Genomic DNA, 16,039 nt, shown 5'->3' with positions numbered 1-16,039 from the left:
AATATGTCCTCTGTACCATCCCATACAGACCCACAGTTTGTCCTCAGACACGACATAGCCAAGCACTGGAGTCGAGGATGTACAGCATGATGGACCTTTTGTCTAAAAAGCCAAACACTAATGCTTGTAACAGCCTCCTTGCTTGGGAGTCCCATATATCCACAACAGCAGGAGGCAGTACTCATTTCTATATTTAACTTAGGTAATCCTATTTTTTTAAAACAGGTTTGTTGAGTGAAGGAATTGACTTAAATTGGATATATTATAGGAGAGGGACAGTAGCAGCAGCAGATGTCCCATGTCTTGACCCTAGTAAGATTTTTTACACTGTCTCACATGTCAATTTATAAGTTACTTGGGGTTTCCTAGTTTAAAGGATGTTATTTTAAGTGGCTGCAAAATTGATTAATAAATTATACCAAGGGATAGTTAACAACTGTTCACTATGAAACTAGAAGGATATTTTGAGAGAGGTTCTGCAAAAGACTTTTCTGGTACTACTCAGAGGTTTTTCATGAATGATATGCCTCTGGGGAAAAAAATAATATTCCAAATGTTTGTGGCTGGCACAACTCTGGGAGATGCTGAGCACACCAAGAGTGAGGGCTAGAGTTTACAATAATCTTGAAATATTGGTTTCATAGTTTTAAAACAGCAGATTTGATTCAATAAAGACAATGGCAAAATACTACACGTGGGTAAGACTGACCAAATGTAAAAGACAAGCTGGAGAACAGGCTGAATAGTAGAGGGAGTGCTGGTAGGTAGCAAACTGAGCAAGAGCTAGTGATGTCAGGCTGTTGTGAAAAAGGCAAATGTTAAAATGTAATGTGGGAACAGGAGTGCTGTTGGATATACCTGAAGTAATCTTTCCCCTTTGCATGGTGTTAATAGGAACTTAAATTTTACTGTGTCCAGCTGAACTCTGCACTTTATAAAATACAAGGACAAAGTGGAAGCAGCCCAGACAAAAACAACTGTGGTCCAAGAAATGTGACATATAGAAAGACTGAAGGACTCAGGGTTATTTAAGCTAAGAGAAAACCGGTGGAAGACATTATAACAATGTACAACATTCTAAAAAGTTGCTGCAAAGCAGAAAGGAGTAAAACATTCTCGTCTACTGGGAACACAATAAGAAGTAACAGGCCTAAACAGAAAGAAAATGTATAGAAAATGCAGCTTAGACATTAGAGAAGGACAGAGAAGCACCGGAACATACTAGCTGAAGGGTTGGAGGAATCTCCATCAATGGCAATTGTTAAGGACAGGCCAGACAAATGTCCATCAGGAGTGGCATACACAGTCCTTCAGCTGATCATCTTTCCTTATTCTATGTGTTTTACCCAGCAATTGGTATTCTGGGCTGTTGCAGGCTTGGTCACTACAGAGCACTGGAGCTCACAGTGCTCTCTCCTTTGCTAATTTCATCCGTATAGGCCAAAACACTGAGAAGAAAATTTGAGGACTGTATGTGGCCAGGAACTGTCTGGGAATGGGAACTTGGAGCTATCGTGGTGAGAGAAAGGCTCTGATGAGAAGCCAGGGCACAGGGACAAGATCTGGAATTAGCTAAGCAAAAAAAACTAGCACGAGCAAAACCTTTTGCTCAGGCTGCAGACTGAACTCAATGCCAGGCCAGCTATCTCAGTTGAAATCCTAACTAAACTTGGTCCAGACTTATACTTGTATGAGGATTAGAGGACAGGACAACGGTCAGCACAACTAGATGGATTGTGGTGATGACAAATGTGCAGATCTCACGGTGCTTCCTGATTACCTCCACTACTTGATAGTATCTAAAGGGCAGCAGTACTTAAAGATTATGCAAATGTTTGTTGTTTTATCTCAGCAATGGTGTGTCAAAGGCTTAGCCAGCAAAAGCATATATTTCAGCAAGGTATCTCACTCTCTTCTTCTCCAGAAATAACCACTTGATATTTATGAAGACAGATCACTTTGTTCCTGTTGCTAAACTGTGAGTGTCTGCCAAAAGCATGAAACATGTGCCAGAGTAATTTAACCAGACACTACACTATATACTTCAAAAAGCCTATTGCCCCACTGGAGCAGATTGTTCAAAGAGTTCACAGAGGCTGAGAGCGTGAGCAGAACAAAAGGACGCATCTACATGAAAAATGGTACAAAAAGCCAAGCATGCACAGATCTGTGCTCTTACAACTGCATTTATCAGAGAAAGTGTAATTATTTTCCATAAGTGGTCCACGTGGGGCTGAGAAATGACCAAAGGAAGCCAGACATTTGGTAAGCTATCGCTCTCCAAAGCTAAATCTTGGCCAGACTGTATCCAGCCAACATACACTAGACTCTAGCGTTGCAAGACACATGGCTAATAGTCTTTAAAATGCTCTTATCTGGCTTTTTCCATTCTAGTAATTCCTTCTTTTCCTCTTTTATGCCTAAACTCCTTCTCTGTCTCCATTTTGCTCTTCCAGCCTTCCTTTGTCCTTCCTTCATCAGATTCTCACCTCCTTTAAGGCTCTTCATGTGCTTGTTTTCCAATTAGGAGTTGTCCTTCTCACTGTCCTACCACTGCACTCTGCCTCTCTTTCATTGTAGTTCTTTCATCTGCGTCCCTCTCCCTTTGCAGTTATGACTGTGTATCTTTAGCAACAGGATTGCTCCTCTTGGCCTTCCTAACAGGTCTTTGTTCCCTCTGCAATAGCTTTTCTGGATCCTGTAGCTGGAAAGGACTCAGCAATGACACAGGATTAGTATGCTTTATATTGACCCTTACATGAAAATGCATCATACTTCCTGTACTATTTAATTCCACATTCCGTTGGCTTTGCACTGCCTCCATGGTGTCCCATTTCAATAAACTACAATCTCTTTGCATAACTGGGACATATAACAGCACTGATCTACACAGTTGCTGCAACAGAAGCTGGCTGTTTGTTCCAGAGCAATGTTGAGCACTTGTGGACATCAGCAGAGGTGCAGATCACCTGGGTTTCCTCTCTCCCAAGTGCCCATGCAATTGGTTTGTGTGAGAGAGGAACAGGCCAGGTACCTGGTGGTGGAGGGTTTCCAGTGCCAGTCTCTAGCTGGGGAGCACATCCACCCTTGGGGATCCTGTGAGCATGTTTTCAGAGTGAAAGGCAGCATGCTCACTGCTCCCACATACAGCAAGCAGGCTCCCAGCTGCTTCGCTGGTCAGCCCAAGGAGCCGTGCCTGGCAAAGGGGGTCACGGAGCAGGAGTGGTGCTTTGGGGCTACAGCAGACTGAGGTACACACCTAAGGACAGGGGTGCATGAGGTGACAGCCAGCTGCAGAAGTCTCACACTCAGAACATGAGTCTTGACACATCTGGGTTGTTTATTCTACTACGTAAAGTAGATTGTAAGCTGTATGTTGCTGTAAAAAAAAAAAAAAAATCTGAGAAATAACTGAGGTTGTAAACTAAAGCAGTTTCTCTCTAGCTGTTTTATAGATGCTCCTGTCAAAAACAGTTCTAAGTCCTGCCTCCACTGCGAGTGCTTCTTTCACCTTGCAGCAGGATAATGGTAGAAGGATTTTTGACCATTTCACCACAGAGTTCAGAAGTGCATCGCCAGACCACCTTATTCCTTATTTGTTACTATACAAAGAAATGTTCTAAGAACCTGAAAGATGAGCAACAAGCTCTCTGCAGCAGATTAGGCTTGTTGTGTGTTGGGAAAGTCTTCTTCATAACTGATATGGCCAGAAACACTGCATACATTTTTTCCAAAACAGCAAAAAATGTTAAAAGCTGAAAATTACAATTTCTAAATCCTTAGGCCCACATTTTGAAGAACATTGGTCAAAATGTCTTACATTTGGAAAGGTAGTAATCCAGATTTCTTCTGAACCTGTATGACCTCATGGCATCCATGGCAGTACACACACAGAGAGGAACAAAATTTGAAGTGGCCAGGTCAGGTCCCGAGTTTGTGCTCACATTAAAATGATCAGAGGACTCAATATCCTCTTTTTTTTTTCCTAAGAAAAACTGCTACCATGGGCTGACTCTGAGTCACAGTCATCTTTGCTCCCTCCCAAAATGTGTCAAAAGATTTCCTAACACTGAAAGTTGACAACACATAGAAAGTGTCAGTATTAAAGTGTCTCTTGATACCTGAATACTGCCCTCTCACATCATCTCCTTTTCCCTTCCATTTCTTCTCTCTCCTGCCCCACCTTCTGCCCTAGCTGTTTTTAACAATTCTACTTGTCCCTTGCTGTGGTACTCTTTTTCACCTGACCTTTTTATCTCTTCCCACCTTCTAGCCCTGACTGTAAGCCTCGCAGTGTTTTTTATTTCTCTGCATTCAAGACTCCTTGTATTTTCCTAATCCATGCTGCCAGGACTCCAGTTAGGAGAACACTTCTTCCCTGTTGAGCACCCTCCCAGCCGGAAATGCATGAAAAGTCCTGCTCTGCCCCTACAGTGCCAGCCTGGACAATACTTGGCTGGATTACAGGCTCACACACTGTGGTCCTGCTTATAGCCTCAGAGGAACCAGAGGAACTGCTCTGCATGGGCAGACTCTAAAGATGTTAGCTGACAAACTTTATGTTTGAACAGATACAAATGCATTTCTCAGAAACAACTCTGCCAAGTTTAAATTGCTTTTCCTGGGAACAGCCAGAGACATATCTCTACACTTAGTAACCTTAACCCAGGCCAAGTTTGAAAACATGAATGCTTTAATGATTCTTTTTTTTTAAAAAAAAAAGTTTCTAAAGAGAAGCAAACAAACACAAAAAACTCAATAGCATAATGTAAATACAACTTCTTTTCCCTCTCCTTCATTGTTCTCAGGAGCAGCAAAAGTTTTATAGACACACATGCATTGTCCTGCGCCAGATGTGTGACAGGAGTCACTGGAAGGTTTGCTTAGGACCACACTGTCCAGAGGTATTTTCATGTGCATCTCTAGCAGGAGACCACGCTAATGTGACTAGACTGCTTTGAGTAGCCCACCTAGCTTATTCAGAGCTCTCTTTAGCCTTCCTGCCCCACACCAAATGATGACCTGAAGGCCTATCTCAAGGGCATTTGGCTTTCTAGGAAAGCCACCCAACCCATCTTTACCAGTACATCAAAGTGCTGCAGGTCGTCACCCTGCCCCAGGATCTGCTCCAGCATAGTCCTGCCTGGGAATTGATGTGTTCCTTAACATCTCTGACAGGCAAACCCTCTTTCTCCTGTAGACAACACCTCTCTTTGCAGACAACCTTGATACAGTGACATTTTCCAAAGATGTTTCTGGGAGGCAATCTCCCAGCACGGAAAGTGTTGGATTAAGTTGGTGAACTCTAGCACAGTTATAAGAAAAATGGTATCTTATATATGCCAAAAGTTGACTGTGGGTGTTGCTACTCTATTACACGTTTATAAAGAGTAACTAGGAAGGAGGAGGTCAAAACCAATTTCCTTCACATGTGACCTTTTTCATTATTATTGCAGGTCACATTTTGATGCACCTTTCTAGGAATGGTGAAACATTCTGCCCATCCTTAAGTATTAATACAGTAGCAATTGATGTTTCAAAAGTTCACAGCTAGATAGAATTTAGCTGGGTCTCAAAATGAATTTGGATCTATAGAAAAATATATACATTTGTCTTCTTATCAGTTGATTTTTCCCATCTTCCTGCACCAAATATTTTAAACCATTTTTAGCATTAAATTTTTGTTATGAAATAATTTCATTGCTATTGTTGTATCTATGAGATGTTCCAAAATAATTACAATGCCAGCTGAGTGGTCAAAGATTAACACAGCTCTTATGTTCAAATGGGTGTAGATGTACATGAATTTAATAATTTGACCAATTCGGTAAGGATCACCCTACTGATCAATTCACCTGCCACATTTAAATTCAATGTCTAGAGGGAAGGACACTTTAATGTGTGTAACTTAAGAATAGTATCTTGATTTATAGTTTGAAAGTATTTTCTTTATCATAATTCTTCTTGAACAAAATGAATGTTTAATTTTGAAGGATGATACCAAGCAATATAATCTTACACCAAGGGAAATAGGTTGCAGCCTGTCTGGGATAAACATTATTTCATAATCATACTACTAGGAGGTTATTTAATGAATTCTATTCTTTACATCTGAGCCTCACCCACAACTGGGAAATGACCTAATTGTCTAAGCTTTTGATGTACCACAAATGGGGACTCTGTGAAAATATTGTCCTTTTAGTCAAACTGTATTTAGTGCCCTCAGTAAACTACAAGAGTATTTACCTTCCCCTCCATAATGGCTGCCCCTCTTATGATAAGAAATCCAAAAAAATAGACTTGTGGACCTTTGAAAAGAGGCAAGGTCATAAAGTTCCCAATGCCCATATGGAATGAACCATTAACACTTTCCCTTTGCCTTTTTATTTCCTACTTGAAAGAGCAGTCCCCAATAAGGGAATAACAACAGACATCCCACCCCCCAGATTTAAACAAGTAATTTCCTTGTTTGGTAAAGCATTATTATTTTAAGTAAAAACATTTACTGAAACTCCTGTATATCATTTAATCTTTTTCTCTTTGCTTTAGTATAGCCCTTTAGTAACCCAGCTTTGTCCAATATCAACAGCAGGAATCTGGTAATGCAAATCCAGATCTTTACATCCTCAAGTCTTACCAAAGCTCAGTGGAGTTCAGCGCTCAGAATGTATCTTCCAATAAGCCTTAAGCTCCCAGGACAGCAAGTGTTGCAACTTCCTCACTGGCCCAAACCTCACATAGGTGAGATCAGAGGGACCTACTTGTGCCTTGGTGACAGCCTCATGGCTGGGACTTCAGGTCTCTGCCCTGGGACTGCAATTTGAACAGGTGTCTGCAGAGCAGCTGGAACTGAGCATCCCACCAAGCCTTTGTGTATTTATCAGTGACAGGCAAATAGGAGTGACAGAGAAGTTTCGGAGCAAACATCAACACTCCTTTAGCTATAGCCCTGCTCCAGGTAGTGGAGATGGAATGAAGAGGGAAAAAAAACTTCTGTGACCTACTCTGGATGTGCTGTGCTTCCCTTTACTTCTGGATGACAGAATAGACATTTTGTGTATGGAGCTCAGGCCAGTGGACTGACTGCAAGACAACAAATGTCATCTAGAATCATACCTTATAATACTGTGCAGCACAAAAGCATACAAAGCCTTCTTGAACAACCAGATTAGGGAATTACGGCCTTAGGTGGCACAGTAGGATCAGTGAGTATGATGGGGAATGGAGAACAGGAGGCATGGCACACAATTATGCCTATTTGGAAAGAAAACCTGGAGTATAAATGCAAAAACATAAAGGATTGTAAAGCTACCTGGTAATGACAAAATAGCACAAATGAACTAGCATCAGATAGAAATATACTATTAACAGGCATGTTGTCTTGAAAATAAGTGAAAAAAGATAAAAGTCTTAAGTTACCTTTGCAGAAATTCTTCCAGTCAAAGAGATAAAAGGAAAAATTATGTGGGTACACTTTGAGCTGTACAAAAACTATAGGTTTCTGTAACGTTAGCCCACTTTTCAATGGGAAAGGAATGTATAGATAGGATTGTTTCTGCTAATAGTTAGGAAGGCAATCAGCTAATATTCTGTTTTGAGAGCATAATTAGGAAGGTATTTAATAATGCTAGAGGAGACTGCAAAGAAGCAAACTCCATACCAGCACTGGGTATGTGAACATTTTACGCTTCTGTGGCAAAGCATACACAGAGATATTTTTGTTGACTATTCATACATTAAATTTGAGGAACCTGGGTAAAAAAAAAAAGCAATGAAACTAGTATTTTCACTGAAGGGAAGAAATTAGATATGAGCATTACTGAAACTCACTGGGATGAGTCACAAAAAATTAAACTCATTGATTGGGGAGCAAGGAACACATGGAAGAGGCAGAGTGAATGGCCAGCCTCTGTTAGGGATATCGCTACCAAATCTAGAGTTACTGGTAAGTCCAAACAGCAGGAGAGAGGATGCAAATGTATCACTGTGTAGCTGGTGAAGGCCAAAAGGAATCTGGTTAGGATCTATTGCAAAGCATCGAGGTGAAGCAAAATAGAGAACAGGATTTGTTACTTATCAAATACCTGCATGTTGTGTGCTGGGAAATTAATGACAGAGGTTTCATGAGGCCAATAGTAAAAATGCCTTTAGTTATTGACACTTAATGATGGTGACCTTCTAAGACAAAGGGATAAAATAACTATTTCTATGGAGAAAATAAATTAATCTCTGGATTGAATCTGGTGGTTATTATATGGTCTTATTATATTCCCTATTAGTAAAGACAGTACCACTTCGAAATATATAGATATACTTCAAACTTAATCTAATCTCTCTGTTGTCTCCATTTAGCCCACACCCAGAGCTAAACAATAACCACTTGTTCTGACACACAGTCTCCCCTCCCCAACTGAGAAAGGGAATTGGGAAAAGGAGGGAGACTCATGGGTTGAAATTTAAACAGATTTAATAAAATAAGGAAACCAATATCAATACTAATACAAAAGACACAAAGTTATACTTAGCTCATAGAGTGGTAGCAAGTCATTCCAGGGATAGTAACCATTGAGAAGAAGGATGGATAAGAAAACAGTGCAAAGAACACCCCCCCCCATTCCCACCAAGCTTTCCCATTTATAGTGAACCTGACATTAGTGATATAGAACACACCTGTGGGCCAGCCTTGATCACCATACCACAGCTGGCCACAAACTGAAACAAAATGTAACAGAAACTTGATTCTATAAATTTTATCCTCACAAAACCAGGACATCTGTTTATCCACTTCATGTTTCAAAAAACATAACTAAAACTCCTTATGAACTAATACAAAATACCTCTAAAAAATATGAGCATATTAATTTACAAATGACTTACTTATTTGGGGCCTGCATCCATCTGCATTTCTCTGGGGGCTTGAGGTGCTTTTCTTACTGATCACAAGCAGGCACACCTACATGAAAAATGACCAGCATGTCCAGGTAGATGCTGCACCTGCTTGACCAACCAGGCAGTACAGGTAGGCGTAAAGAGGGATTACATGAGCCACATTCTGCAGAGCCTGGGGAGAGGGAGAGTCTTTTTCTTTCTCCCCCCAACTTAGTTTTGGAGAGAAGGGAACGGGCCAAAAGAAGCATAAAAAACTTATGCAGGGATATTGTTTTCAAATGCTCCTGGCTTCCCATTCTTTTGCCATGAAAGCCTGCTTTCCCTGATCTTTTTACAAAGATGTCAATTTGTAGAAAACCAATTACAGGGACACCAAATGGGTCACCTGCAACCAAAGGGGTTCGAGGATCCAGCTGTGTCTGAAAGAGCAGCCTACTTAATCTCTGTCAGATTCACCTGAGTGCGTTTCAGAAATGAAAACAGCATTTTTTTTTTATGTATACTAACAGAGTAAAAGATTATGATTTTGATTAGAAACAAAGTTGCAAGAGAAGAAAATAAACAACTAAATGTAATTCTAGGTGGTATTTGAAACTGAAATGCCTCTTTAAATTGCTCGGCTATTATGGGCAGCAGAGTGGGGAGCAAATGCAGCACCCTGTCTTTTACACCAGTATCTTCAGGATTAGCTTTGTAGGTCAGTGAGACAAGGCCTTCCCCCACTGCCACTGTGCATGGTGCCATCTCCTCTGCTCCCTCGCCACTCTGTCTTTCTCACTTCTAAGAGAAATGCAGCATTAAGGTTTATATGGAATTCGATTGCGATGGCTTCCTCTCATCACCTTATATTTTGTTTCCCACCTTTGGTTTTTGAAGCTGGACTGCAAAATGGAAATGCGGCAAACAGGCTTCTCCCTGCCACCTGAGGGCTTCAGCTGGCGTTCTCACTGTATTCCTTAACCAGCACAGCCCCTCTAACAGGGAAGGCTGTGTAACAAACTACATTTCAAAGCAAAATACTTTGCAGAAGTCATTTATCACAAGAAGTATTCCTGTACATACATCTTATGCCACTCATCATTTTCAGCTCATGGCCAGCTTTGCACAGAGATTGCATACACAGATGGCAGACTTGGCATTCAGTGCTTTTGTCACTTTCTTCCTCCTTTTCTCTGCCTTCCCACCCCATCAGTTTTGGAGGCCCTACCATCCCAGGCCCTACCTTATGAAAGTGAAGAAGCTATGAGCTTACCTAAAACAGATGTGATAAATTCAGATTTTTATACAACATTTGCCTTAGCACCATAGAGTATCTGGATGTGATTAAATTCACATCATGCTGTGGTAATAAATTGCCCATTGAGACATGAAGAGCTGGCTAACTAGGGACAGCAGACAAAGAGGCAGGGGGTGGGACTGGGGATTCCTCCCTTCCCTTTCCTCCCCTCAGCAGCAGCAGCAGTAGTCTGCCTTCAGCCCTTCATGAAAGCCTCAGGGCACGCACCATCTTGTTCTTGCCACAAAGAGAGAGGCTGCTGCCTAGTGGTAGCAGAGAAAGACGGAGAGCGTACTGCTGTCAGTTCACCACAGGCCACTGCTCCAGGACCAAGGTGGGAAAGGGGAAAGGTCTCCTGGCTCCATCCACCTCCTTCTTGCATCCTCTTGGGCAGCAAATCTCTGTAGTAGACTGCGCTAGGGGAGGGTGTGGCTTTTTGGCCAGCAGTTGGTACCCAGACAACCATCTCCTTTCTCTTTGAGCAGTGGCTGGATGGGAGCACACCACCTGCCAGACCTGGCTCACGGGACTCCACTGGGCAATCAGAGAGGTCCTACAAAGTCCTTGTCAAGGAGGAGCCATCAGGGAGTTTCCAGAAGAGCATTAGAGTGGTCCTTACAACACTCCATCCTCAATGACCTGACAATAAATACAAAATTACCACTGATAAAGCTGGCACACGGCACAAATTCTAGACAACTGGTGAACATCAGTGTGGGTAGGACAGCATTACTGAGCACTAAGACCATACAGGAAAGTTGCTTTAAAATCAGAGAAATACAGCCATACAAACACAAACCATTCCTAAGAAGTGGCAGAGTCTAACCTTGGTTACAATTGTGGTTACACCAGCTCCAGGGTGCTCAAAGTAGCCTGGAAACACAGGGCTTCCTAGTGTGACTCCAACACAAAAAGCACTCTTCCCATCTTTAAGCATGGGAGTAGCATATGGGAACAGGAAGGTGACGCTGTGTCTAGATACGCTACTATAACTCTGGTATTGTATTCTACATCCAACATCAATGTTGTCATTTTAAAATGGATATAGGAAAAGGGGTGAGGAAAAAAATTATCTGAGGGCTGAGGGACAAAAATGTCTTGCATTGAGGGCCTTCAGCTGTGGCTCAGTGACATTATAAATCCAGTTTAGGATACCTCAGATCACATAAAAAATGTTACAGCTACTTGATACCATGTCCAAAAGCAGGACAAATTAATTTTGCTGGTTTAAACCTGTCCCTAAATTTATGAAAAGGTAATTTTATCCTGACCAGCTTCGTGCTGGATGAAGTATCATGTGCCAGCACCACTCTAACTCTGTGTCAGATCAAGTAACGTCTGTTCCCCTGTAGCTGGCATAAATCCACCATAAAAACATAAATTCAGCATAAACACCATATCATGTGCAGTAGCTAATTCATCAGAAATATGATCGCATGCTCCTATATTATCTGGATCACACTGGTGCAGATGGAGGACCTGACAGCTCTGTAACAAGGAAATTGAAAGATGATCTGATTACTGTATAAGTGATATCATGGAAAAATGATATATCAAGAAAATAGTAAAGGATACTAAGGAGTGCTTTAAATTAGCACAGAGCAAGAAATAGCAAGTGCCACTGGGAGAAAATCAAGGCTAGTCAAATTCAAGCAAGACATTTTAAACATATTGTTTCAGGGATAGTAAAAGAGTTCAGAAGACTACACTACCAACGAAAACAGTGGATTCTCCATAGAAAATGATGGATTCTTCACCTTCAGGGGGCTTCAGATCAAGACTTGAAGTTACTCTGAAATACGTGCTTCAGTCAAACACAAGCTACTGGGGCAGCACAGCTGGCCATAACATATAGGAAGGCAGAATAGCTAGCATAGCAGTCCTTTAAAAATCTGTGTTTTTCCATTATGGACTATATTGTCCTTCTGAGCATATCTCTAATCAAAACTTCCCTTCCGCATGCATGTTTAGTATAACATATGAGACAAAATTAGGAATGATAAAAGCTTCCCTGTGGAGAGAAAGGAGTCACGAAATTATGCAACAATATACAAAGAAACTTTTCTCTGTTTCATACAAACATAAAGGAATGCTTAAATACCGATGTCAGATGATCAGTAGTAAAAGTACGAGTAGATTAAAAAAATACACTTTCAATTAAAAGTGGAACAGCTTTATTCACTTCAAAATTTTAAAGTCAGAAAAACTGCAGTAGGCTACATCCATTAAGTTAATGTAATTTTATTATGAATCAATTGTATGTTTTACTCATTATACTTGCAGTCAAGTTTAATCACAAAAGTATTTAAAACTGTTGTTAAATTATTTCTAGTAAAGATAATAAATCAAAAAAATACCAAGATAAAGTTTGGCTGTTGTATCAAAGTACTGAACCTCTTTTCAAACACTATGTGCTGATGAAATACCCTAACCCAGTGTGACCAGTACCTCCTGCTCCTAACCCCTGGTAATATGGTTAGCATAGCCAATGCCATTTTATAAGGCAAACAGCCATAATATGGAAGCATGCTGACCACATATCACTCCCCGCCTTCTTTCTACCCCTTTTCAACATCGCAATAAGATGGTTTGCCCACCAGCATTGTCACCAGGATGTGGTGGCACCCACTGCGGAACAGGGAAGCATAATAGCACATGAGATACTGCCTATAAAATCCAGCAGCTGCAAGCGGACTTAGATGGGAACTGCTGCTGGACAGCAAACCCTGCGATGCCCTGGTGGTCAGGGATGCCTCCACCATCGTCGTCTTCTTCCTCTGAGGACTAAGTAACTCATGTTCTTTTAGGTAAAGTCTGAGTCTAGATTACAATTATTGTATCACGTGCTGATTATTAAGAATTTGACCCAATCTGCAGAGGGTCCAGCTGACTAAAACATCTAGGTAAATAAAAATTCTAGATACTAAGCAAGCTATGCAAAATATTGGAAATTCTGCTTAACTGTAAGCTATGCTAATTGCTAAAAATTCTGTGTAACAATAAGCTATGCTGACTGCTAGAAATTGTAGACAACTATAAGCTATGCTGATTGTTAACATTTTTATATAATAATAAAGCTCTAATTATAACCATTGGTCATTCTACCAAGGATCCCTCAAAGAACCTGCCTGTCCCCACAGCATCAGGTGACACCCAGAAAAACTCCTAATTTGCTATTTTTGTTGCGCTTTTACATAACAACAGAGCACTAATATTTAATAAGACATTTCAAATATTGATTCAGTAGAATCTCAGAATGTCTTGCATGAGAAGAGGCTGCACGCTGTAAGAATAATACTGGAGTAACAGGCAGTATCAGAAACAAAATTGTTTGTTATAAAGACTTGGTTAAAGTGAGGGATTTTATTTTTACAAGGGAAAAAGTATACTCCAGCCACAGATGAGAAGACCCCCAAACTACCCGAGAAAGAAACGTATGGAAACACAGTGCTTCTGCCTCAGTCTAGCAGCAATGTTGAAAAAGAAGCCACTGACTCAAAAGATGTATGCATACCAGTAGGGTAACACTTCTTTCTGTTGTCTAGTGGCACTGGTTGTTTTCTGTGTTTCTGAAACGATCAGAAATCCTTGGGAATAGCAGAATGCATTAAATTAAATTTAGTATAACTAAATCTAATTAATACATCTAGCTTTCTGGGAGCCAAATGTACTATAGGTAGTGTCCTCCAGCTGACTTAGTCCAGCAAAGAAAAGACAATGTTAATGATAACGAATATATCTCTACATCGTGTTTTAGCACTTTAAACCATTCTCTGTTTTAAATTTATCTACAACAGCCTAGAGTTTCTGTCCCTAAACTGTCTGTAGAGATACTGCAGCTGGATTTTCAACATATCGATTTTGGCTGAGTTGCAAATAATAATTTCCGATCAATTATTACATAAATGTTTTCTATGTCTAGGAAGCAAAATAAAAAACAGAAATAGGAACTGGGGCAAAAAATGGCAAGCCAAGTCAGAAAAAGTTTTGCCTCAGAAGTTACACAGCTCTTTACTACGTAAGGGTATAACATTGTCACATGCACTTGCCATTTGTGAAAAGCCAGTTTTTTCCATGAACAGAGAACCAAAAGTCAAATTCCTCATGAAAGAACTCCATAGAAAATGGAAGTGGAGCAGAAGATAAAACATGCTTAGCTCAATATGTCAGAAGATACATTCCGGTGATATATTCCAGAACCACATCCCACTGACTGCAGAACCAGGTCACAATTGTGGAGCTATGTCACTTCAAAGTTATCAACAGTGGGTCAAAACTCTACTTTTTCTTTGAGCTCCTGGTTAGTAAATACAGAATTAATTAGAGTTACAGCATTCATTGACATCTGATATGACAAAGTTTCTGAAAAGATTAAAAAAAAAAAGCGAAGAAAATAAAGATAAATTGGTACTTTGGTAGTGAATGACGCATTGAGCATAAAGACCCAACTTTTGTGTTGTGGTACGGAAAGCCTGCAGTGACTTTGTTTTTTCCTCTGCTAACCGCCCAGCAATGCGGCCCATTCAGTCCTCGCTCTCTCCCTGCCGTAGCGGTTTTGCATTCGGGCCATCCTCACGCGTGTCCCCACGGTTTGCTCTGGCGGCCGGCGCTGCTCCCGGCGCTGCGTGTGCTGCGCTTCTCCTGCCCGCAATGAGCACTTCGCATGTTCCTTTACATAACATTTGGATTAGCTTCATCCAAAACTTTGCTCCAGCTTAGCGAAACCTCGTTCTATTGTTTTTTTTTTAAGCTAAAAATGCAAAGCATACATCCTCTCCCCCGCCTCGAGCACCCGAGTACCACCTGCTCCTTCCCCCGGCGGCCAGGAGTGGGGAAGAGACGCCGGCCCGACTGGCCTTACGTTTCGAGCAAAGCCCGGGGGCGCGATTAGCCGCTCCCGCGCCCTCCCGCTGGCGATCCCTGGAAGGGAGCGATGCTGCGGGAGGGAGCGATGCTGCGGGAGGGAGCGATGCTGCGGGAGGGAGCGATGCTGCAACCACGACCTGCCCCAGCCCCACCGCCCACGCGGCCCCGGCTGCGCCCATTCCCGCAGCTTCCCTTGGTTTATTATTTCCCCCGTTTCCCGAGGGGAGGCCGCAGCTCTTCGCAGCCGCCGCTCGCCCCCGGAGCGTCGCGGGCCGGTGCCGGGGCGGCTCCGGGCGGCGGGGGCGGGGTGAGCCGCGGGCCTGGGGGGAGCCTGCGCGGCGGCGGTACCTGTAGAAGTAGTGCCAGCAGAAGAGGCAGCAGAGGAGGCGGCAGCCGAGCGGCTCGAGGCGGGGCGGGCTGCGCAGCGCCAGCAGCAGCGCGGGCACCAGGAAGGAGGGCAGCTCCTGCAGGAACCAGGCGCAGCGCGCCGGCAGCCGGCCCCGCGGCCGGCACAGCCGCTCCTCGTGCTTCCCGTAGCGGGACGGCACCCGGAGGTACAGCGAGAGCTGCAGCAGCGCCAGGGCGCCCAGCAGCGAGCTGAGGGCCAGCACCAGGCTGGGGAAGCACTGCATGCTCGGGGGCACCGGGCAGCGCGGGGCACCGAGGCGAACAGCCCTCGGCCAGCGCCAGCTCCGGCCTTATTAGAGCCGCGGCGGTCACCCCGCCCCGCCGCGCTGCCTCCCATCGCCTGGGCTCGTCAGAAGGCGCAGCCCCTCTTGCCGGCGCGGGCGAGGCGCCCCAGCCCGCCCCGAGAGCAGCTGACCCCCGCGGGGCCCGCTCCGGCCCCTCCCTCAGCCGGCCCGGTTCGGCGCCGCAGCCCGCTGGCGCGGCGCGAGGCTGACGGTGGCCGTTGACGGCCAGCGCGAGAGCGGGCGCTGAGGTTCGGGGGCGGCGTAGGCGGCACCGCCGGCGGCGCGCGGGCTGCCCGCGCGCGGCAGGGCGCGAGGC

At 43.3% G+C, this 16,039-nt stretch overlaps 1 protein-coding gene across 1 annotated transcript in view; it reads right to left on the bottom strand.

Annotated features, from left to right (window-relative positions):
* Nucleotides 1-15,663, bottom strand: part of SRD5A2 (steroid 5 alpha-reductase 2) — a 28,473-nt gene extending 12,810 nt beyond the window's left edge. Inside the window, exon 1 of the mRNA XM_068412924.1 lies at nucleotides 15,380-15,663. Coding sequence (XP_068269025.1) covers nucleotides 15,380-15,663 — 284 coding nt within the window. The remainder of the gene's footprint in view (nucleotides 1-15,379) is intronic.
* Nucleotides 15,664-16,039: the final 376 nt, after the last annotated feature.

The sequence above is a fragment of the Nyctibius grandis genome, chromosome 1 (genome assembly GCF_013368605.1).
Source record: "Nyctibius grandis isolate bNycGra1 chromosome 1, bNycGra1.pri, whole genome shotgun sequence".
In the NCBI taxonomy this organism is placed as follows: domain Eukaryota; kingdom Metazoa; phylum Chordata; class Aves; order Nyctibiiformes; family Nyctibiidae; genus Nyctibius; species Nyctibius grandis.
This window is presented reverse-complemented; position numbering and strand designations above follow the sequence as displayed.